Source organism: Cydia strobilella, chromosome 20 (assembly GCF_947568885.1).
Source record: "Cydia strobilella chromosome 20, ilCydStro3.1, whole genome shotgun sequence".
NCBI classification, from domain to species: domain Eukaryota; kingdom Metazoa; phylum Arthropoda; class Insecta; order Lepidoptera; family Tortricidae; genus Cydia; species Cydia strobilella.
In genome coordinates this window covers 10,347,096-10,372,133 of record NC_086060.1, presented here as the reverse complement: position 1 = coordinate 10,372,133, position 25,038 = coordinate 10,347,096, and the positions used below count along the sequence as shown (strand labels likewise).

Sequence of the window (25,038 nt, the reverse complement as noted above, 5' to 3'; positions counted from 1 at the left end):
ATTTATTTTATTAATATTTGTGTGTTCTAATTGTATCGATATATTTGCATCAAAGTCGATAAATGAGAACTCCCTATGACAGTTCAAAAATACCACAATCATGGAGACTATATAAAGGAGCCAAATCTCTATGTATGAAAAGTGTCCATCAAAAACAGTAATTAGGCGGCGCCACCATACGAAATACTATCAAAAACAACCTACGTAATTTGGTCGGGTTATTTGTTGCCTTATATGGTTCATGTTATACTCATGTCCCAGAGCCTAACTAGCGCCACCGGAGAGATTAGGAACTATTATTTAAAGCTGAAAGCGGTAATTTTTGCAACAATTCTGCCATAAGAGATTGGCATCCTTTCTATACCATCCATAACCACAATAATCCCGGTCTCTGCTCATGTCATACATTTTATATCAATTATCACTCACCTTAACAGGCGACGATGAAAGCCACAACTGGAACAGGTCTGACGTGACCGACGTACTCCTCGCCTGATGCTGCCGCGGCGACAGCGGCGCAGTCGACGTCAAACTATGAAGTCTATTCACTTCTTCACTATTCGCACATTCCCTAATATACCTCTCTAACACTTTAGGACTAGCTTCGATCAACTTTTTCAACTCTAACAAGTCTTCATCGGCACATTCAGGCGAAGAACTTACGATCACTTCTTTATACTCCTCAGCGTGCATTATAAGTTCATTAGTAGCTAAAACATCATATACGACACTATTGCCTAAGTCTGGACTAGAATCTATTTCTGTAAGGTAATCATTATCACATTTTGTGTCCGGTTCACAACCATTCTGTTCAGTTATCTCGACTATCATGACTGGTGGGTTCTCTTTTAACATATTATTATTCTCAGTCACTTCTTTATTTATTTCTTCAGGTAGCTCGTACACTAGCCTCATCAGCTCATTGGATCTTTTTCTTTTGTCTTCTTCTATGGTTTTGTGTTCATTCGTTTTGTCTTCTGCGAATTTGGCGCAGTCCTTTTTGGCGTCCTGTTTCTTTTTGGCATCGAGAGGAGTTTCGGAGGTCATGGCGTCGTTCAGGTGGCGGGTCGGGGCGTTACAGGGGTGTTGACCCACATTTCTTCGTAGATTTTAGACTACCAAAAGTACCTGGAAACGAGAAAAATGATATTCAGACTATTTATTCTACTTGAAATCTAGTACTAGTATAGGTACTTATTCAAGAAGTTAAAGCAAATAAAATGTGACGGCTGATACTAGTTTTCGAAATCCCCTTATAAATGATGCTAATAAGAACATTACATATTGCAGGTTGCTACCTACCGCCCAAAATATGTTGAAAAAGATTTTTTATAAATATTTTTCTTACATAATTTAAAATAACGATTTCCTTACAAAATAAAAATTTATACTACAATCGTTTAACTTAAACAAAACGTATTATCTACAAAATATACTCCATTGGTTAAGCCAGACAAATGCAAACGTTTATTAACATTATCAACAATAATTAATTAATTTAATTTTTTTTAAAAATTTATACATTGTGTCGAATATTGATTGATGCATATAAAATGATGCACATACATTAAACACTTGAAATAATCACATTAAAAATAGTAAATTCACAGTACAAAACAAAAAAAAAATCTAATACTAAATTAATGACTTCTACGAATAAAATAATAATAATAATGTCAACAATATGCCACAGTAACAAAAATTATTAACGTGTTTTTGGGTCATCTAGTAAATTGCGCTGTTTGATTAGTTATGAGCCTTCTTTCTGGAAACACAGCTTAGAAACCATCATGTCGAGTCCTGCCAGCGGCATTTTTCAATAAAGGCTTGTATATGTTAATCTATGTTAGAAAGCGCCCCACTTTTACCAAGATATTAAAAGTAAATTATTGTTTACTATTATTTTAGATATTATGTTAGATATTTATGGAAGAAATGGGAGGAGGCCTTTACCCAAACGGGATCCATACCCCAAGAAAGAAGAAAAAATAACAGAAACAACAACAGCATAAAAACATATTTTAACCAAATAAAAAAAAAAAAAAAAAAGACTAAATAATGGAAAAGAGTATGGAAACAAAGAGGCTATAATAATAATAATTATTATTATTGTTTATTATTATTTAAGTTGACAATTGTACCTTAACAGCTAGAGCCACAGCGGCACAAATTGGGAGACAGTAATACTTATACATTAGTGTGCTTATGAGGTTTGCTTACTCTATGTTTTCTTTCATAAACAATATATAAGCAAATATAAGATACGCGCTTGCTCGAGCTTCGTATGATTAGATTTTTAATGGATTCACTTCGGTACTCGCTACAGTCAGCTGCAATTTTCAATTCCGATTCAGGTGAACGTCTATTCACGATTTCCGGACTCCGTCACAATGGAATGGACGTCCAATTGGAATGACCTGCGAATTCAGGCAGTTTACTTGCGTCTATATTTAGATCAGATTCCCGTTTTATATCACTCGTAAGTTATAATTTTTACAATAATCGAATTTAACGAATTTATATGGGCACTGTGAATGACATCTCGCTTTGTGTGGTAGGGCACAGGACAGCGGATGTCATTTCAGATCTAGAGCAGAGCCCAACTGGGGAGGTACCTCCACCTTACAGAAAACCGCAGCCAAATAACACTAGAGCCTACTAATAGTGTTGTGTTCCTGCCGGTGAGTAAGGTTGCCAGAGCTCGAGGGAGAGGAATGTTAGGGTCGGCAACGCGCATGTAACTCCTCTGGAGTTGCAGGCGTACATAGGCTACGGAGACTGCTTAATATCAGGCGGGCCGTATGCTTGTTTTCCACCGACGTAGTATAAAAAAAAAAATTTAAACTGTTGTGAGTACCTAATCAGAATGGGAGAGGATCGGGCTGTCAAGAGAGCGTTCTTGGGACGACCGACTGGTAGCCGTCCGGGAAGACAGTGTGACGGCGAATCTGCTTCAGCTTTGCGTCAGTAACTGGCGGGAAGTTTGCGCTGGATCGGGACAGGTGTCACGCTCTCGTTTCGGAGGCTAAGATTCTCTTTGGATCACTGAGCCAAAATAGTTAGTTAGTACCTGCTAACATTAAATTAATTTTAATAATATAATAACACACATATTATGTTCAATACCATTATGGACTTCTATCGGTCCCCTAACCATTATTGTAAGCAAAGCATGCATGATCCTAACTTAATAATCATAATTAAAATTCATAAGTCGGAACCTTGTATGAAAGAGCGAATTCCTCCTAATACAATTTATATTAACTTAAACGGAAGATTCGATACACCTGTAACCCACTGCATGTTACAGAAATAAATAATTTTGAATTTTGAATTCTTGAATTTTACACGCGACATATTTTGGAGAGCCTCCATTTTCAAGCACGAATTTTCGGATCCTTACAACAAATCTTTGTAGTCATTTTGTTTATAGCGAAATAAGCAAAGTACTTTGTCCATTTATATTAGAGCTAGTCAGGGGACAAAGAAATAAATATACGTGTATAGAAACCCTAACAATACATCCACATTCCTTCGTCAGTCGGATTACGGGTAGGTAACTGAAAGTCTCTGAGCCAAATCTGTATTATATATATTATTTCCATTCTTTCATTACAAAAGCCAGCTGTCGTGTGGCTGGAGGTCGGACGTTTTCATCTTGGAGATAGTGCGAGTATTTAGTTTCAGAGGCATATTACTTTCTTGGAGTTAGTTTCTAGTTTCTATTATGGCGGTTATCTAAAGAGTGATAAAGTCGTCTTATCTTTGCCTATTGACAGGTACAGCCATGGTACAGCCGCAAGATTTGGCGTTTTAAGGTTATAAAGTGTATGAAGATGACACCCTACCCATCGTGTTTGAAAAATACTATAAGTAGGTGATCTATATAACCTTCTCGCTCCTATTCTCGTATGGCGTTATTATCATATTATATTATTTGATTAAGCAAATCTTGTCAGTAGAAAAAGGCGCAAAATTAAAATTTTCTATGGGACGATATTCCTTCGCGCTAATTTTTTTTATATTTGCCGCCTATTTCTACTGACAAGATTTGTTTGACTAACTATAGCATCTCATTTTTGGTGACCGTGGAACCCGTGCCAAGTTCCATCTACAAACTTAACTGCTGAGCGGAATCTCCTGGAAATTTGCGAATGGGTATAGCCAGGGGAATGAGATTGCTGTAGAATGACCATTTCACTAAAAACAGTTTTTTTCTTCGGTAACATATACACCTCGGCGGTGGCAAATAAGCGTTAGGCCCGCTTCAGCAGCCTCCGTGGCCTATGTAAGCAAGTGCTGTGACGAACACTTTTTTATTTCTACTTTCTCGGATCTTGTGTTCATAGAAATTCGAAGATTTCATAGCTGCTTTTCGAAATTTCTGTACGGAAGTAGATACGTAAAACTTGTGACGCATAACATAAGACGTGATCCAGCAGTACTTACTAAAATAAAAGACAGTAAGTACGCACCATATAATAAAATGACTTGTTCGTCCATAACCACAGAATAAGGATAGTATTATCATACAGAACGGCCACGCACTGCCCCGTCCCGATTCGAATTACCTCGCCCCGCGACAGCAGATTGACGACCTTTTGCCGACCACTTAGTACCGTTTTTAAGCAACTTACTCACACAGTGACGCATGCCGCGTGTACAGAGCCTGTTTACGCGGCATGCGTCACTGTGTCCGGCATGAACGGTGTGAACGGCATGTCTGTGTACTATACAGACATGCCGTTCACACATAGAAACGCAAGTAATTTTTATGTATAAGTATACATATTTAGCGTGTCCGCCCTGTGCCGTAACGACTATTCTAATCGCCGTGGACATCATAGTTCCACGAAGCGTTATTTGGGTAGGGCGGGATATTATTGCCCCATTTTCTGTTACACTGTCACAGTGTGTAGTTTAAACATCAGTAGGTAAGTATACTTTTTAGGGTTCCGTACCCAAAGGGTAAAAACGGGACCCTATTACTAAGACTCCGTCTGTCCGTCTGTCCGTCCGTCTGTCCGTCTGTCTGTCTGTCACCAGGCTGTATCTCATGAACCGTGATAGCTAGACAGTTGAAATTTTCACGGATGATGTATTTCTGTTGCCGCTATAACAACAAATATTAAACACAGAATAATATAAATATTTAAATGGGGCTCCCATACAAAAAACGTGATTAGACGGACGGAACCCTTCGTGCGCGAGTCCGGCTCGCACTTGGCCGGTTTTTGTCTTCATCATTATTATCAGAAATTTAAGAGCTGCGAACTTTTTTTTTGTATCTATCATAAAACCACTCATAGTCAAAAATTTACTCAAATAACTTAGTTCAGCTGTGACTATTATATTAAGGTCGCAGTTTTAGGGCAAAATATTTGTACTTAATGGGAAAAAAATCGGACAAAGCCAAAAAGTACAAAAAGTTGTGGTCCTATTGGACTATAGCTGGATGGTTTTACTGTAGCGGTCAAATGATGAAAATTTGATGGATTAACATAATCTTTCTAAGGCTCGCTTAAGGAACCATGGTTTTGCTCGGTAATTTATTTTGCACTCATTTTAATACTTTTAACGAAAACGCCATATATCCAACCTTCTAACCACGGAGTAGGATGGAGATGGCAAGTGGGCGTTCCCGTCTATCCGACAGTTAGTAGCGACCGACTCACTTTATGCACAGACTATGCTCAGTTGTTGTGTAAACTTCATGCTCGAATGACATTCACGTCGTACGTACGCTCGTCTAACAAAAATTGATAATTAAATTTAAAATGCCGTATTGTGCAGTATTAAGCTGCAGAAATCACAGCGGTTTAAAAAATCTTTCACGTGGAGGTATTTCCTATCACCGGTGGTTATTTATTTAAATATAATCCGATAAATACGAAAAATCTGTTTCTATTGCATTATTTACGAATGTTCGTTAAGTAAATCTATATTTTATCAGTTAGAACTTAGAGTTCACAATCCTTTGTCACTATTCTTTACGTTTATCTGGAATATTCGCTATCCTAAATGTCAAATAACTTCGCTACTCAGATGCTGCGCAATGTCGATATTTATATCGATAAAGTTAAAGTTACGATATTTCAAGTTTGATGTTTGGTAGTTCGGTAATAAATTATTATTTTAGACACGTTTCTAATTATTATTTGGGATAATCAATGTCTTAGTAAATATGGCAGCTCTGGTCATCAAGCACTAAGTTAAGTCGGGGTCATTTCATGGCAACCTTTCAAACCTTCGTATTCCTTTACATACGTTTTTGTTTTTTACACCCATCATATTTTCATCGTTAATATAATTAGACTAGGTACTTAATGCACTTATGCGTACAATGCATGCAATGTGCCATGAATAAACGTTTTATATTTTCTATTTCTTTATTATTAATTATTGTAGGTTACCACAAGATGCCGATATTAAAAATAAATGGGTCAATGCTACTGGGCAAGAAAATTAGTTTCCGCAAAAATATAGCACCATTTGCTAGGAGCATTTCTTAGAGAAAGATTTCTGGGGATAAAATTGCCATACATCCCATCTAGCGTCCACACGCCTAAAACTTAGTTACTAATTTAGTAATTATTAGTGACATTCGGGCTCACTTAATTAATAAAAAGTGTTCCGTACCACGCAAACTAGCGTGAAATATTGGAATTTTGCCGCCCCCCTTCCTGATTTGATAGGTCACAATCTTACAATCAAATCAAGTGGGATCGATGAGCCAGTTTCATGTATGCTTTCACACCATACAATTAATTTGACAATTTAATCAGGTTGTCCCGTCTAGATTGGCCTTAAATGCTGCTACAAGTAAATATATTGTTAAAGACGAATACTTACCTATGTAAGTAATTGCAGATTTGTGATCACAAAATAACAGCAATACCGAGTTAATAGACCTTTAAAGAACTATGATTTTATCTGTTTGACTTTAAGATATATTTAATGTTCACATTAACAACCTAGTTGGTCAATTAATAAGAAACAAATTTCTAGTTAGATATTTGTTGTACTGTACTACATATTATTTTTCATACAATCACGATTATCACTACCTATATTATAATCATAAATAAAGTATCATCTAAATGTGTTAAAACATACGGTAATGAAATATCAATACCTAACTGAACACACAAATATCGATAAAACACTCCGATTACACTGTCCCCTCCCTATATCGTCGAATGGAAAGAAGTTCCAACGGTTAGCTACTCGCAGGCGTGTAGAGGTCTCGAAAACACCAGTGTAACGTGACCGTGAGATCCGTAACAAACCATGCGTAATTAGACCTTACTTATACTGGTTTTTTAGCCCTTTTCGCCTGTAATAAGTGATTTTAAAATTATATAAAATAACGCCATCTGGTGTTGAGTAGTTGTATTAGGTGAACGTTGAGCGAGCTTTTGTGAGATGAATGAGATAATGAAAGAGTCGTATGTCATATAGCTTTGGCATTATAATTTAAACCGTCACTCATGTAGCCTACAGTTGATATTCGTTCGAAAAATGTCCACCGGTAATAACTTTTTGGTATGGAAAGTTGCTACGAATCAGAGCAATTTTGTAAGTGTGTGACGTATTTTAACGTGGCTATGAATGTGTGAGTTTAGCGACACTGGTTTTCATACTAAATAGGAGTCATTTCACATCCACTAGTTTATTAATTCGTGCTTCTAACTCAAAGGGAAAACGTGGTTAGGTTTGATTTCTTCCCAATGTTTTCCTTTATAGAAAAGCGACTGGTACATAATAAAGGATATATCGTAGTAAGTTCGATAAACTCATATGGTATGAATCGAGGTTCGAACCTGTGACCTCCGGATTGAAAGTCACATACCCTACCACTAGGCTATCAATGCTTTAGAGAAGAAATGATATAAATAATTAAAATCTAACTCAAATATATTAAATTATTTTTAAACGGGTCACTCACGTATTATTAAGTCGAATTATAGCTCGACATGTTCCGATCCAATTTACGAGGATCCTCTTCACGGAGCAACGACACGTTTTCACTGGTCGAGGGCTGCTCCAAGAAGAGGATCCTCGTAAATTGGATCGAAACATACCGGGCTATTCGACTTAATAATACGTGAGTGCCTAGTTTTAAAATAATTTAATTAAAATCAATATAAAATAAGGTGTAATATTTTTTGTAAGGCGTTATCGGAACTACTGTTACATTTTATGGGTACTGTGGCATCACGTGCCCCGGTAGTATTGACTATTGACTCGAGACATCCCTAGAGAAATTGTTTTCGCTGCCTTATGGCAATATCATTGTTAGCCGACGTCAAAGGGGTTGAACGATTGTTCTTTTTCTACTTATTGTATCACTAGCTTTTGCCCGCCACTTCGTCTGCGTGGACTTAGTAACCAATCAATCAATATATTATTTTATTTCAGACTAATGTCCATAGTGTTAGTGTACATTCCCTTAAGCCTATGTTAGTTAAACCTATACTAACTTATAATAACCTATAAACTAAGCCTCTAGATCCCATATGTACATTGTCCCAATGTTTCCAGAAGGCGCAAGCAGGCGACTCTATACCTCTATAACTCGTAACCGCAGCTAGAGTAAGAATAGCGCCTGGAAAAAATTTCATAGCAATCTAAATTTGAGCATATTATGCACACAAATTAGCAGGCACTTCGTTAATTATCTCAATTCCACCCCGCTTTTTACTTTCTTAAGAGATGATTTTCGGGATAAAAATTATGCTATGTCCTTCTCAGGGACTCAACCTATCTCTATGCCAAATTTCATCTAAATCGGTTCAGCGGTTTAAGCGTGAAGAGGGAACACACAGACAGAAAGACAGACAGACAGACAGACAGACTTTCGCATTTATAATATTAGTATGGATTATTACGCAGCGTACTACGTAGGCGAACAACACGCGAAGCGAAGCGATGCGACGCGGCTAAATCAATCCTTTGATACCTATAAAAGTGTCCTACGAGGGCGAACACGAACGCCGTGGGCCCGCCGCGCCGCTTCGCTTCGCGTTCGCGAGTTGTTCGCTTACGTAAGACGCTGCGTTATTCAACGATTTTGTTTGCTCCGTATAGGTGCGGCAAGGGTGCGGCTGATGTATAAATGACATAATTTTATCACGATTTTTCTGGTTGAACAAATTTTTACTTTTGACACTGACAGGTTAGGTTCATCCGTAACAATTCAAATGAAATTGTCAGTATACTTTTAGAACTGAAGTGAAAATAGTAAAAAATATTTATTTAACCCTTAAATGCATGATTTTTTTTTTGAAACCCATTTTTTTTCTGTTGAATCTGTGAGCTGTGCAATGCTTTGTATATATTTGGCAACAATATGCGTTTAATGGTTAACATAAATAGAGACAGACCAAAGCTAACTCAGCAGCGACTTTGATAGCCCAGTGCGTGTTTTTTTTATATATATATATATATATATATATATATATATATATATATACATATACTACGTCGGTGGCAAACAAGCATACGGCCCGCCTGATGTTAAGCAGTCTCCGTAGCCTATGTAACAAGCTCCAGAGGAGTTACATGCGCGTTGCCGACCCTAACACTCCTCTCCCTCGAGCTCTGGCAACCTTACTCACCGGCAGGAACACAACACTATGAGTAGGGTCTAGTGTTATTTGGCTGCGGTTTTCTGTAAGGTGGAGGTACTTCCCCAGTCGCGCTCTGCTCTAGATCTGGAATGACATCCGCTGTCCTGTGCCCTACCACACAAAGCGAGAGGTCATTCACAGTGCCCATGCCTCTCTTTTGGACGTAGTTTAAGGACATACCCGGGTCCGGACGTAGTTTAAGGACATACCCGGGTCCAGTGTTAAGTGTTATTTTAAACGTCCAACTTCTATGAAATTATGACCTTTAAAATAACACTTTCACAGTCTGTGATATCAAATCGCTACAGTTAGCTTGGCTCAGGCCTGTAGAGTCAGCTCTACAGTCTACAATTTTTTTTCATCTGAAGTGAACTTAATGAGAATCATTAAGCATAGCGAGATAGCGTGGGCGTGACAACCATTTGAAAATCACCTAATTAAACAGACCGCTGAAGTAAATGTCCATTTAATACGCAGCGGCTTCTATTATACCACAAACTTTCGTTAAAAAGCCTAATTAAGTCAATCTTAATACTCAAAAATCAAGAACAAAGCAAATTAAAAACCATTTAATACTAAAATATATTAGACGTAAACGTTGTCTTAACTTAAATAAGACTGCAAACTCATTTAACCGTCCGAAATTACTTGCAAAGCTCGAGTCTTGGAGCCATAGACTACCACCAATAGACTCTGCTTTTTGAAGGACCGCAAGGTTTCCACACACATAACCAGAGCAATAGCGTCAGATGGGCTGGTAGGTTTTCTCAGTCGTACAGGTTGGAGTGTGGGGTGAGGCAGGGGGGTATAACCGCCCCCAAGCTCTTCAACCTGTACGTTAACGACCTGATCGAGGGGTTGAGCAGCACTCCAGTAGGATGCAGAGTTGATGATGTTAGTATCAACAACATCAGCTACGCAGACGATATGGTGCTGCTCAGTCCAACGGTCAGGGCATTGAGAAAACTACTAAGCATATGTGAAGAGTACGTAAGTAAACATGGCTTACGGTATAACGCTAAGAAAAGCGAATATATGGTATTTAAGGCCGTCGGGGGCAAGCTACCGGAAAGTGTACCTGACATAAAACTTAATAATAACATACTCGACCGCGTGTACACATTTAGATATCTTGGACACTATGTCACCGACGACCTTAAAGACCAATTAGATATAGAAAGGGAGCGCAGGGCACTGGCAGTCCGATGCAACATGCTAATAAGGAGGTTTGCACGATGTAGCCAACAGGTAAAAGTAACGTTATTTAAAGCCTATTATCAGGTGTTCTACACGTGCAGCCTCTGGACTAGTTATACGCAGAAGACCATCAGTTCCCTGCGCGTCCAATATAATAATGGTTTCAGGATGTTGTTGGGGCTGTCCCGTTTCTGCAGCGCATCGGGCATGTTTGCGCAAGCTCACACGGATGACTACTATGCCATAATAATACGCAAGAGAATTGCCTCGTTGCTCTGCAGAGTGCGGGCCAGCTCCAACCCCATCCTGACCACTGTTGCGGGCCGATACGACTCACCTATAATGCGGCATTTTGAATGTGTCATAACCGCTATTAGGTGAGTTGTAAGAATTTTATTGCTGACTGTTTTTGTTTTGTCGTTTTCTGTTTTTTGTGGTCCACTAACACTTAGTTTTTAACCTTAATTGTTACTAACCGTTATGGGCCAGTGTTGTCTTAAATAAATAAATTGAATTGAATAAGGTGAATGCGGGTAACTTTGAAAGCAGGGTCATTTTGAAAATGGCAAGTATCTATTATATTAAACTAGAAGCTTTTTAGGGTTTCGTACCCAAAGGGTAAAAACGGGACCCTATTACTAAGACTCCGCTGTCCGTCCGTCTGTCTGTCTGTCTGTCTGTCTGTCTGTCTGTCTGTCCGTCTTTCCGTCTGTCCATCTGTCGCTCTGTCACCAGGCTGTATCTCATGAACCGTGATAGCTAGACAGACAGACATGATAGACAGCTGACAGATGAATTTTTCACAGATGATGTATTCCTGTTGCCGCTTTAACAACAAATACTAATAACAGGATAATGAAATATTTAAGTGGGGCTCCCATACAACAAACGTGATTTTTTTGCCGCTTTTTGCGTAATGATACGGAATCCTTCGTGCGCGAGTCCGATTGGCGCACTTGGCCGGTTTTTCTACTGTAAATGCCTTGGTAAGAAAACCGTAAGTGTTGCTAAAGTATTATCTGGTTCTGTACTTATATTGAACAGGATAAAGACCGTGATTACCTTTTGTATTATTTATGAGCTCCCGATCAATATAAGTCTAGTGAAACTAACCGTGAATCATTCAACTCTGATCTGGTTCTGGTTTTAAAGATATTTCTCATTTTCAAAACTACCCCGTTTTCGAAGTCATCCAAATGCGCCTTAGGCGCGTTTACTTGTATAATACTGCGCAATATGTATCTTTTAGTTCCATTATATGCCACTTGTATTGTAACTTGTAACCGACTTCAACTTTTCCAGGCATAGTACCTACGATTAGTTGACCACATACGCGCCAATAAAACTTCAACTTTAGCGTTCGGATTTAAGGTTTAAATTAGATTGCACCTTGGGAAATGTGACGTCTTGAAATAAATCATCAAAGCTGGATTAAGTAGAATATATTTGGTATTTTGGGAAAACATTGTAGATTGGTGCGGCCTGGAAAAGTGTTAAAAAACTGGTTCTCAACTTCTCAATTCATCAGGGTCTTTGTTTTTTTGTGTATATTCCCCGATAACACGAATACGGCTGAACCTATTTGGGAAATTATTTTTCTATTTGAAACGGTTGTACGTCCCCTTTTTTCAAATCAAGATGTGAAGGTACACGTACAGTGATTTAAGTAATGTTTATAGTAAACTCGTACATTTCCTCTCGGAATACCTTCTGAGAAACATTTTCTGAACATGTAACCAGTCTATGGCAACTGCACCGCAACTGAAAAGCGGTTACAATCTCACAATGTCATCTAACTCGGCTCCACGCCCCTAAAATTTTTGTGTGTGGACACCAGAACGCGGTGACCGGTACTCGTAGATGCTTCATCTATTATTAGTGATCTGTGCCCGGGGCCGCGATGTCATCTTTAAAAATAAATTAAGCCTTCTTTGTCTTTGAGAGTTTCGTCAGGTTTGGTTAGTGACGAACAATGAATTTTTGATACTTGAGGTTGGCCCGCTAATCACTTGGAAAATTTTTGTAATAGCAAAGATAGATATAACTCCGTAATAGATGGATACAGTCTAAAGAAAAAACGTGCCTCGAAAATCAAGAAAATTTGATTCTCGTTCAGAGGGCGCTACTAGCTTTGGCCTACTGTCGTATAGATGGCGTTGAAGGTTTCGTTTGTTATTTAACAATTTTAACGCATATCAGTGAAAGAACATGGGTCAAAACCATATAAATAATTAATGCAAATAAAAAAACCATTTATCCATATTTAAATACATTTTATCGTATTTTTATAAATCTTCATTTTTAGTTTTAAAGTGTGTCGACAGATGGCAGTAAATTTACTGGGGTTACAAAATTTACTATGACAGTACCGGTCTAGTATAAGTTACTCTATGGTAATAGTTACTTACCTAGATAACTGGCACACTGGCAGATAGGCAAAAAAACGGACTTTCCAGTTTTTATAAGGCAGGTTATAGGGCCAATACTTATGTACGGATTAAGGAATGTACACAGGTTTACAATTGTATGGAAACACCGGTTAATGACCGGTTATTAACCAAAATTTCATACAAACAAATACCGGTTTCCATTCCTTAGTACGGATGCGAACACTAACACTGGTATTGAATTTGGTTGCTAAAAATTATAATAAAAAAAAATTGAGCTAGGACATATTTATCTACCTTCTTTCCTTTTAATTTAATGTGCAGCTGCATTTCATCAAGGAAATTGACGTATGGCAGCATAATGCATAATCCTTTTTCTCTTTCACTTATAAATTTCGGTATTTCGCCATCGCCTCCTTGCTATGATGCCATAACCCGACCATGAAAAAATGCCCGGTCGGTGATAAAGACAAAGCATGGCACTATTATCTCTTTCCTCTTATAGGAATCGCAATAAGACTATCTTTCTCTATCAAAGAGTGTCAGGCCCTTGGCAACATGTCATGAATACCAATTTCACAACGGACGCCCTAGCAGGGGTGCGAAACTCCTTTCAGGTATTCTCAGCTCCGTTCGGCTCAGCATTGCTCCGAGCAATTATTAGGGTTGACACAAATTGACGTCTCGTTGCGTGCACGACCACAGATAAGATAATGACTTGAATTTTGACAACCCTAAATAGACGAAAGGGATATTGCCATATATTAGAAAGGGACAGCATGATTCATCGCTGAACCGCTGTCAAAGTTCGGTTTTGTAGGAAGTTTCCTTTCTGTACGGTAGTACTATTATTTATTCTGTGCCCCCCCCCCCCCCAGTCCCCTTAGTCGTCATGCCATCATTATGTCAAGCTTTCGGGCTAATAACCAGGTGTATGGAGTGAGCACTAAGCTTGGTTTTCTAGGGTTCCGTACCCAAAAGGTAAAAACGGGACCCTATTACTAAGACTCCGCTGTCCGTCTGTCTGTCACCAGGCTGTATCTCATGAACCGTGATAGCTAGAGAGTTGAAATTTTCACAGATGATGTATTTCTGTTTCCGCTACAACAACAAATACTAAAAAGTACGGAACCCTCGGTGGGCGAGTCCGACTCGCACTTGTCCGGTTTTTTCTCTACGCTTCTATGTTACTGCTTCAATGTCAATAATCTTGTGCAATCATCAATGTTTGTGTCTGTCTAGAACTCTAAATTCCAGCAATTATAGATCTAGAAAATCTAGATATTACTCGCAGTGTTTGCCCTCCATCGATATACGAACGAGTTGCAGGATATCCGGTCTGTGTGCTTGTTTGCTTACACCAGGGAGCTTGTGTTTATCTACGTTAGATTAAATAATTTCGCGCTATATTTACTTTAGCTAACCCAACTATGGTAAGGCAAAAGTTAGGGCAGAGATATAGTCAAGATCAAAGTTGCAGCAGTATTGCTGCCGATTACATTGTTGCTGCAAATGTCAAAGACTGTTCTCTTAATCAATGTTATTACCGGGTCTAACTCGACTAAATTTCAATATTACAGGTAGATAAATTTGATATGTCTACCCCGAACATTTATATTAACTAATGTCGGGTAGTTTAGTGTTGTTTACCAATATCTCAATTGACATTTTGCTAGTACATGAATCTTCCGTGACCACAGCTAATGCAACCTGCGGGCTAAGCACGGTCGCATTTTTATCACCTGTCACTATGTCTGTCACTTTCGCACTTACCTACTTGTTAGAACGTGACAGGCATGGTGACAGGCGATAAAAATGCTACCGTGCTAAGCCCGCTGGTTGCAACGTTCGGAAATAGGTAAAAAAAAACGAAATTTCTATCGCGTTAGACCCGGTGTGTGTACAAAACGCGAGTTTAAAGTGTTAGACTGTTCTCTTCAATGTTGCGCCGCATTACTGCAGCAGTAATGCTGGTACAGTCTGAACCTAACAGTACATACCTTAAAACAGTGTATCTTCTGATGCGCTGGCAATCTTACTATAATATTGACCGGGATATAAACCCAATAAAAAAGGTAATCACGGTCTATATCCCGGTCAATATAAGTTGTGAAACTAACCGTGAATCATTTAAAACTGTTAATCTTACTAAAGGTCTGTATTAGTCACTCGTCTTTAGCTCCACTAACCACAATTTCCCGAACGCTGTAAATTATACGACGTCAAAGAGATATTTATGTAAGTGGAGTTAACTAAAGGGGAGGGGCTAAAGGGAGTGTTATAATTTAGCATTTATGTTACAGGGGTAAGGTTCAAAAGGAATTGAAGGAACCCACAGATTTAGTGACTAGATGGAGCATGTAAGGTTAGTGACGGGCGCCATAGTCAAGTGCCGTTCGGATTCAGACTAAACCAGTATTGCAAGACATTACTGCCACAAATGTCAAATTAAATGTAAACGGTTGGATTTTTGATATTTGTAATTTTTGACAATGCTGCCGGCATTATTTTTATATTAATGTCTTGACAAAGTGACCAACATTACCTTCATAATGCCCAGCTCAAAACGGGGATTTGGTAGACCACGTAGGCGATAGCGAGACGAGTCAGACACATTTTTAAAATAATGGCCTAAGATTGCTCAAAACTGGGAGGAATGGAAAAAACGGGGGGAGGCCTTTGCCCAGCAGTAGGACACAACACAATAATAATAAATATTGTATAAATGTCCTCTGTAATGCGGTGTAGCCTGAAACTGAACGTTACCTTTATGTGATACAGCCGCTGCAGGATACCGTCGAGTGCGGATTTCTGGCCGAAAGACGACCAAAACCTGGCCTGGCCTGACTCTGGCCTGTTTTTGACTTGTAAAATGTATATTTTATCAATAAAAAAGAAAATAGAGCGAGTGGGAGTTTTGTTTGTAAACCTTCTACTGGCTTTACTTCCTTTGTATTAAAATTTTTAGCAACAAAAACTTGTACAAGCCATAGATACATTTGTTATTTGAATGTTCATATCAAGTTTCATGTTATTTTAGTGTCGTTTTAAAAAGAGCGTAACTTCGATTGTATGGGAGCGGCTTTTTGGGGACGGGTTTCAATTTCAATTTATTTATTTCCTTTAAGTACAATTTTAATTTACATCATGTTGTTTATAAGAGCAGGAAACGATTCCTCCGTACTAGTAAAAACTGTATGACGGCAGGAAGCACCACCTCTCCCGGATCACATTTAATCTTATCTAGCAGTAGGTATACATGTATTTGCGCAGTACTAGATATATATACATATATATATGTAATATTGTATAAAGATGACAAGAAAATGAAAAAATAAAGAATAAAAAATAAAGGCTGCAACAAGAAAAAAAAACCAAAGCAAATAGCATTGGAAATAAGTGTTTGTGTGTGTGTGTGTGTGTGACTTTTAATGCGAGGTCTAAGAGAGTTAGTCTGTATAGCCAAGTTGTATTAGGGGTCTTGTCTCTCCTAGGCCGCCTACGTTTAGATCGATACTAACTAGGTTCCTATTGTACACTCAGTATCAAATAGAGTGACGGTCAAAGGGACGATATATCTGCACAGAGTACTTATTCTACTCGTTAACCATAAAACCAAATTTCAACTTAATTGGTCCAGTAGTTTCGGAGAAAATAGGCTGTGACAGACGGACAGACAGACAGACGCACCAGTGATCCTACAAGGGTTCCATTTTTTCCTTTTGAGGTACGGAACCGTAAAAAATACCAAAATGATGGATTTTGTCGAAAAAACATCGTTGAGTTTATGAGAATTATGAGACTTAATGGGGTATCGAAAAAAATGGTTTTATAAAAATATATATGCTAATTATGTTTAAATATATTTTTCATTTTTTTTTCAAATGTAAAAAAATGCGAAGGTTACCTTTTAAATTGTTTACTTATTTCACTTTGTCGTTAGTTAAAAACATTTGAAAAACATTCAAGCATTTCAATCAACTTTTTACCGATATTTAAATGGAGGCGTCCTTTTTGTGTATTTAAATTGTTTCCTTTGAAATACGAGCCGAGCGATAAAGGATGAGACGATGAGACACTGTCAACATTTAAGAAATATAAACTGAAAGAAATACTCGATTTGGAGTGCCTTTCCAAATTAAGGTTTAACTGTGAAGGCGGAATTAGAAAGGTAAAAGGAATAAAATATATGTGCCTACCAGGCAAAATATTCAAAATGGGTCTTGACAGGACCTATTTATGTCTTTTTAACACTACTAGGTACTTTAATGTGTCTCCTAGGCTTGCTGTAGGCTGTGCCTGCTGATACAACAGTCTAACATTACTGATAGAAGTAGTTTTAGCAAATATCTAACATAAGCAACATGACGACAATATAAAATATACGGAGAATATTAAAATACAAATCTTGAAGAGATATTTTGCAATCTAAATTTATAAACGAAATTTTAGGGTTCCGTACCCAAAGGGTAAAAACGGGACCCTATTACTAAGACTCCGCTGTCCGTCTGTCCGTCCGTCTGTCCGTCTGTCTGTCACCAGGCTGTATCTCATGAACCGTGATAGCTAGACAGTTGAAAGTATAACAACAAATACTATAAAAACAGAATAATATAAATATTTAAATGGGGCTCCCATACAACAAACGTGATTTTTTTTGTTTTTTTTTTACCGTAATGGTACGGAACCCTTCGTGCGCGAGTCCGACTTGCACTTGGCCGGTTTTTCAGTTTTTCCGCAAGTAAAACGAGTAAAAAAATAGCTTAGGTACGCTAAAAAATTGTAGGCATTATTCTCTAAAGCTGTGCAATTCTCGAGGTGTTTTTCACACGCCGCTGGCTTGTCACTCTGTGTTTACTGTCTTTTCGCTTGATTTGACCCGCCTTCGCCTAAATCAGGCATCCATACAAGATCATTTTAATCGACACTCAAAAAAACGTCCTTCAAAAAATTCTCAATTGAAATGAAATATCTGAAAAAATTAAAAGCAGAATGCTGTTTTGTTGCGCAATTCGGTTTTAGGTGAGGTTAATAATAAATAGAACGTCTTCAAAACATGTATAGTTTTTTTTACATTACATTATTACCCCATTTTGACGGTTTGTATTAGCATCTTTCTGTGTTTATCTACTGTTTGTAGCTGGATTTGATCCTTCTTCAGCCCAACACGGGTTTTTATACACTGTTAAAAAGGTTTTATACACTATTTTGAGGGAAGCATAGCCATAAAAGTGCAATTAGAATTTGACCTTCAAAATGTATTTCAAAATGGCGGTGCCACGGGGGTCTACAGCTCACAGAGCCATTAGACATAGGATGGTTATTTAATTGTGAGCTTATACTGAAAACTATTATTTTACATACATACATATAATCACGCCTATTTCCCGGAGCGGTAGGCAGAGACCACGAATTTCTACTTGCTACGATCCCAACATACCTCTTGCTTCCTTCACTTTCATAACATTCCTCATGTACACGTTCGCCAGTTTAGGGTGCTCTTGACCTGGTCTACCCTTCCCACTCCCGCTTCTACTTCTACTTCTTACTCTTATTTTGCTTGCTCCTTACTATTATTTTAACCAAAGTTATTTAAGTAAAAGTTACTTAATATTCTCTCGCAACTCTTGCAAGTAACAATTTACTTGTTGTTTAATTAAGTTACATAGGTCGAGTTAATTTGGTTTGTGATGCGCCCCTTCAGGCATTTACTTAACAAGCTTATGGAAATTGAGACAAGGAGACATTTTAGATGAGTTCCTTATTGTGTTATTAATATTCTTAACAGGAACTTGGACTTGGTAATTACCTACAGATATGCAAGATGCGGAAAGTTGGAAAAGTTCTCGGAAATTTGACAGTAAACAAAGGAAACTTTAATTTTGGATATTCTTATATTTTTGAAAATTTGGATTTTCATACATTATGAAATATTCTGGATTGGATTTTGGAAATTTTTCAATTTTGGAAACATTCCAACGGCACATCAGGTTTTTTTAATACCACATCGGTGGCAAACAAGCATATACGGCCCGCCTGATGGTAAGCGGTCACCGTAGCCTATGGACGCCTATTTTTATGATCTCGTAGTGTCTCATGGCAAAATTGGTAGACTGTGTGACTTATTCTACCTCCTAAGGGCCACTTGTACTATCCCACCGACCCGAGGTTAAGCGGTTAAACCGTTAAGAGCCCATCAACGTGGTCACTAGCGCCACAGCTAAATAATTGTGATTATTTAAATTGAACGATACATATTCAAAAAAGGGGCCGCTACGTACCGTATTTTGTATTTGGGTACCTTTTGAATACATTATACCTAATAGTTTTTACGGGTCTTTATTGTTTCCCATAAGTTTCCCAGTTGTAAGTTATAGTTTTTTGTCAACGAAACAGAAAATGACCAAGATATATCGCGTCAAAGTTCGAGAGTGGGGGGGATTTGTGACGTCGCGCCGTGTAAAAATGAAACAAAACATGACCAAGATATAGCGCGTCAAAGTTCAAGAGTGGGGGGAATTTGTGACGTCGCGCCGTGCAAAAATGAAACAGAAAATTACCAAGATATAGCGCGTCAAAGTTCGAGAGTGGAGACTTGTGACTTCGCGCCTTGCAAAAGTGTAGAAGTCATCTAAGCTAACTTTGCACCAACTTGAATAGAATTAAGTAAGGGAGTCTCATTATAAACATCATACTGTTATAGACATTTGACATTAATCATGACATTGCCACACTTTATCGTTAAAATGCCATGCAGTTCGCTTGGCCCGAATGCACGAATGGCTGCACATTTTTTTTCTTTTGGGAATCAAACAATAAATAAATATAAATAAATAAATATCAATGGGATGCATTATTAATTCAATATACGCGATATAATCAGTTTTCATAGTTTTATTTCACGAGTAACTATCGCGGTAACCGAAGACAATATAAAAATCAATAAATCAAGAAATATGTGTATGGACGCCGGCTTGAATGATCCTCGGGAAAATATAAGCAGAGGCGATGTTGACAAACGGAGGTTGTGACGAAAATGATATCAATTTCCGACAGCGCTCAAATGGAAAGATGGGCCCTTTACGTTTATTACTTTTTAAAGTTTATCTCTGTTTATTTAAGAGATTTCTCTACTCATCAACACAAAGTGGAGAGTTAAAAAAATTGCCTAACAGACAATAATACAGAATTCTGCAAATGTTTTTACTTCTTGTTGAGAAATTAGGGTTAGTTTTCCCAAAATAACTTATTTTTCCAAAATTAGGCTCCATCGTTTGGAGTAAGTACACTAACAGTCAGGCAAGCCACATAGGCTTGTTTGTTTGAAAAAAAGGAGGTGATGAGCGGAGATGAGAGAACACGAGCGGGAATCAACCAATATCCACATCACTGCTCCGCTCCGCTTGATAACAACCAATGCTAAAGAAAGAAACACATTTCCCGAGATGGCGGCGCGGCGGTTCTTCGAGGTCCCCAAACGACAGAATAGATGGTGTGGACATGAAAACAGGACCTTTTATTACCATGCAAACTCAGGACTGTTCTAGAGATTTCAAGCTTTGCCCTAGTTCGATTGTGCTACTTTTTTTGTCAATGAAACAGAAAATGACCAAGATATAGCGCGTCAAAGTCCGAGAGTGGGGGGAACTTGTGTCGTCGCGCCGTGCAAAAATGAAACAGAAAATGACCAAGATATAGCGCGTCAAAGTTCGAGAGTGGGGGAGGCTTGTGACGTCGCGCCGTGCAAAAATGAAACAGAAAATGACCAAGATATAGCGCGTCAAAATTCGAGAGTGGGGACTTGTGACGTCGCGCCGTGAAAAAGTGTAGAAGCCGTCTAAGCTAACTGTGCACCAACTTGAATATAACTAAGTAAGGGAGTACTCATTATAAACATCATACTGTTATAGACATTTGACATTAATCATGACATTGCCACACTTTTTCGTTAAAAATGTCATGCAGAGTTCGCTTGGCCCGAATGGCTGCACTTTTTTTTTTCTTTTGTATATCAATCAACGAACGAACGAACTACCGGTAGGCCTCCAACGAGATGGAGCGACGACCTGGTGAAGGTCGCGGGAATTCGGTGGTTGCGAGCGGCACAGGATCGGTCGGAGTGGCGAGCCTTGGGGGAGGCCTATGTCCAGCAGTGGACGTCTATCGGCTGACATGACACGCTTTATCAATCAATAATTGGTCATTAGACCAAGAAAAGCGCATCAAACTTCGGGAGTGGGGACTTTTGATGTCGCTATGCATTCAAAAGGCGTAGGCGTGACGCCACACGGGCTATCTTTATCATAATGCGTGGGTGTCCAATATTTTTTGGTCTGGTCGGTTGAAGGTAGGTTGGGATCAACAGCTGTATTGCTACAGCTGTAATTCAAAAGTGCATGTGAAGTCTGGCCTAACCTGCTTTGGCCCAGCTTGGGGACTCTAGCCCAAGCCTTCTCGCGCACTGTGTATAGGCTAAATAAGTATTATTATTTATTGCCTATTAGGTACAGTCAACCAATTTGATTCCTAGGCCACTATAGAACCATGTTATAATGAATCAATTTGTTTATCTTCTACGACAGGGCTTATTGAGTGATATATGTCATAATTGTCATATATGACATATATCTAGTAGTTAAAGCGATTAGGTTCTATCTAGGCCAAGGAATCAAATTGGTTGACTGTCATAGATATAGTATAGTAGTTATAGACATGAAACCGAGCGACCAGGGATAAGAGAAAGACATATTCATGTATTGACAGGTTAATGTATGGCAGCATAATCCTTTTTCTCTTTCACTTATAAATTTCGGTATTTCGCCATCGCCTCCTACCTATATACCCATAACCTGACCATAAAAACCCGGTCGGTGATAAGGACAAAGCATGGCACTATTTTCTCTTTCCTCTTATAGGAGTCGCAATAAGACTATCTTTCTCTATCGAAGAGTGTGAGGCCCTTGTTGACTGTAGGTACATGCCTAACGGTAAGGTTAGGTAATAACTGGAACCTTCCTAAATGCCTGAATGTTAATACCGATTAAACTCTGACATGTTTATAGGTAAATAATGTGAATATTCATCAGATTCATCCGCAAACGTGTCCCTCGCATTAGGGGTTATTTCCATATGTCCCCACCCTTTACTGTCCGTTGGAGACAAATGGGGTAATAATTTCCATTTTCTCATTTGGAAGGACATAAGGTAGGTAGTTATTATAAATCATCATCATCATTATTCCACACAGAGGAAGAAGCTAGAATCAAAATAATAAATATACAGGGTAGCTAAAAAGTAAGTGCATTGCCGTTGCCAGGGAGGTTTTGGGATTATACTGAGCAACTTTTACTATGGGACCAACCACGAATTCGCGAAAAAAATTTTACCCTCCCATAGAAAATGGACCAGCCAAAATGTATGGAACAGACAAATTTTTTTTCGCGATTTCGTGGTTGGTCCCATAGTAAAAGTTGCTCAATATAATCCCAAAACCTCCATATTATGGGACACCATTATGGGACCTAGTATGGGACCATCTTAAACAAATCGATAGAACTTCCACAATCTTCAATAAGGCTTGTGTTGTGGGTGGGTACAAGACGATGCATACGTAAAAGATAGGAAGATACAAATATACATAAAAACATCAATAACTCACGAACAAATGAGTATCTTTTCAAAAGGGCTTAGTTCTCTATGAAAACCATACAAAAATAAACCCTTTTGAAAATACCCTCCTCAAATTTCTATGATAAATACACAAATTAATATTCTTACCAGAATTCGAACCCTGGACCTTTGTAGGCAGTGTCACTCACTACACTACCGACTAAACTAACATATAGTTAGTATTATTTCGCCATAAAACTGTAAAATTGTATCTATGTTATTGCCTATATTGTAAAATATGCCATAAGTATTAAGTACATTTGTACATCTTAAAAAAAATAACTCTTTATTGATTTAAGGGGCCCACTGACTATCAGTCTGCCGGACGATATCGGCCTGTCAGTTTTTCGGAACTGTCAAATTTTTGTTCTAACTGACAGGCCGATATCGTCCGGCGGACTGATAGTCAGTGGGCCCCTTTAGTCCCCGGCAAACCACAGTCGGTAAGAGCTAAAAATAAGTTCTTTTGTGCACTAGGGCTGTGCCTTTGTTTGCTGCGCTTTTGACAACCCTGACGAGCTTTGTGAGTTTTGTCACTTGAAGGAGAAGTGCTGTGATATTACTCTATTAAAACCTCTATAAAAAGAGAAAGTATTCATATATAATTTGGGCAGCATAGTATTTTTTCTCTTTCACTATAAATTTCGGTATTTCGCTATTGCCTCCTACCTATGATGCCACCCGGTCGTGATAAGGACAAAACATGGCACTATTTTCTCTTTCCTCTTATAGGAATCGCAATAAGACTATCTTTCTCTATCATTTTTAACTATAAAACTCCCGTGAGACTCAAACATATTACCTATAGATTATTTTAAACCGGGTCACTCACGTATTATCAAGTCGAATAGCTCGACATGTTTCGGTCCAATTTACGAGGACCGTCTTCACGGAGACACGACACGTCTTCACTGGTCGAGGGCGCGGCGTGTACGGCGTTTCTCTACGAGTATCATAATCATAATCATTTATTTGCATATATAAAGGGTTTTACATAGATATTATAAAAGTTACATGGTCTAGCCTTTTTAGCTGTTTTTGGCAGCATGCAAATGGGTCCTTGTAAATACATTAAATTTGTATTACATAAGACTACCTTAAATTAACTTAATTAATTACTTACTACATCGAAGAGTGTAGGTCCTTGGCCCCAGCAGTACCTACTTGTCAACGCCAGACGCGTATGTTCATTACTTCACACTGAGTTCACAGTCTTCATATAACTCGCTTATTTCATTATGAACCGGGAACATGGATATGAAATTCCTCGCAGAGCGGGCTCACACTTTAGGACTTTAAAATGTTAATTAAGTAGGCCGTACGAATTTCAGAGACAGACTGTTAATTATTTCAGTGTATCTCTGAGTACGAAACCTGGGATAAAGGGGCCCACTGACTATCAGTCCGCTGGACGATATCGGCCTGTCAGTTAGAACAAAAATTTGACAGTTCCGAACAACTGACAGGCCGATATCGTCCGGCGGACTGATAGTCAGTGGGCCCCTTAACTCAGGGCAATTATACTAAAGTGACGTAGCATAATATTTTATCGACAATTAAATATATCGATGTTACTGTGAACATTCATGTGAAGCTTCTCGACAAATTGGATCACCTGATGAATAACTGCATTCGCTTCATTTTTTGCCTCCGTTTTTTTCCTTTCGCTCTCAGCTTAGCTGGCTTCCAATTCGACAACGTCGCAATATTCGCTTGCTTTCCACTCTTTTCTGTGCTTAACGATCCACACTCTCCTGAGTACCTCAAATCCTTATTTCAATACTACGGCATTTCTCGCGACCGCCAACTTCGCTCTTCTGGCAATATGTCTCTGTCCATCCCTCTTCACCGAACCGGGTTCATGTCGTATTCGTTCACTGTGCAGGTGGCGCGCCTTTGGAACGGACTTCCTTTTAACATAAAAAATGCGCCAAATAAGTTCGCGTTCAAAAAGTCCTTACGTGCTTTCTATGCTAGCGGAAAGAAAGTTTCTTAGTGTATTTTTATTAGTTTCATAATGAGTCTCGTCGTTATTTATATATGTATTATATATAGTATATATGTATATTATATTTGTATATATGTGATTATATGTTATTTTTATTTTATTTTTGCTGTTGTATTTGTAGCACCGCCCACAATTTCTCTGCTTA

General features: G+C 38.4%; 1 protein-coding gene across 2 annotated transcripts in view; it reads right to left on the bottom strand.

The window, feature by feature from the left end:
• The window catches only part of LOC134750474 (cGMP-specific 3',5'-cyclic phosphodiesterase-like), a 200,042-nt gene that overhangs the window by 91,583 nt on the left and 83,421 nt on the right, over positions 1–25,038 (bottom strand). For both annotated transcript variants that reach the window (XM_063685638.1, XM_063685639.1), the window contains one exon: positions 430–1,128. In XM_063685638.1, the coding sequence (XP_063541708.1) occupies positions 430–1,047 (618 nt within the window). In that variant the 5' untranslated portion in view covers positions 1,048–1,128. The remainder of the gene's footprint in view (positions 1–429; positions 1,129–25,038) is intronic.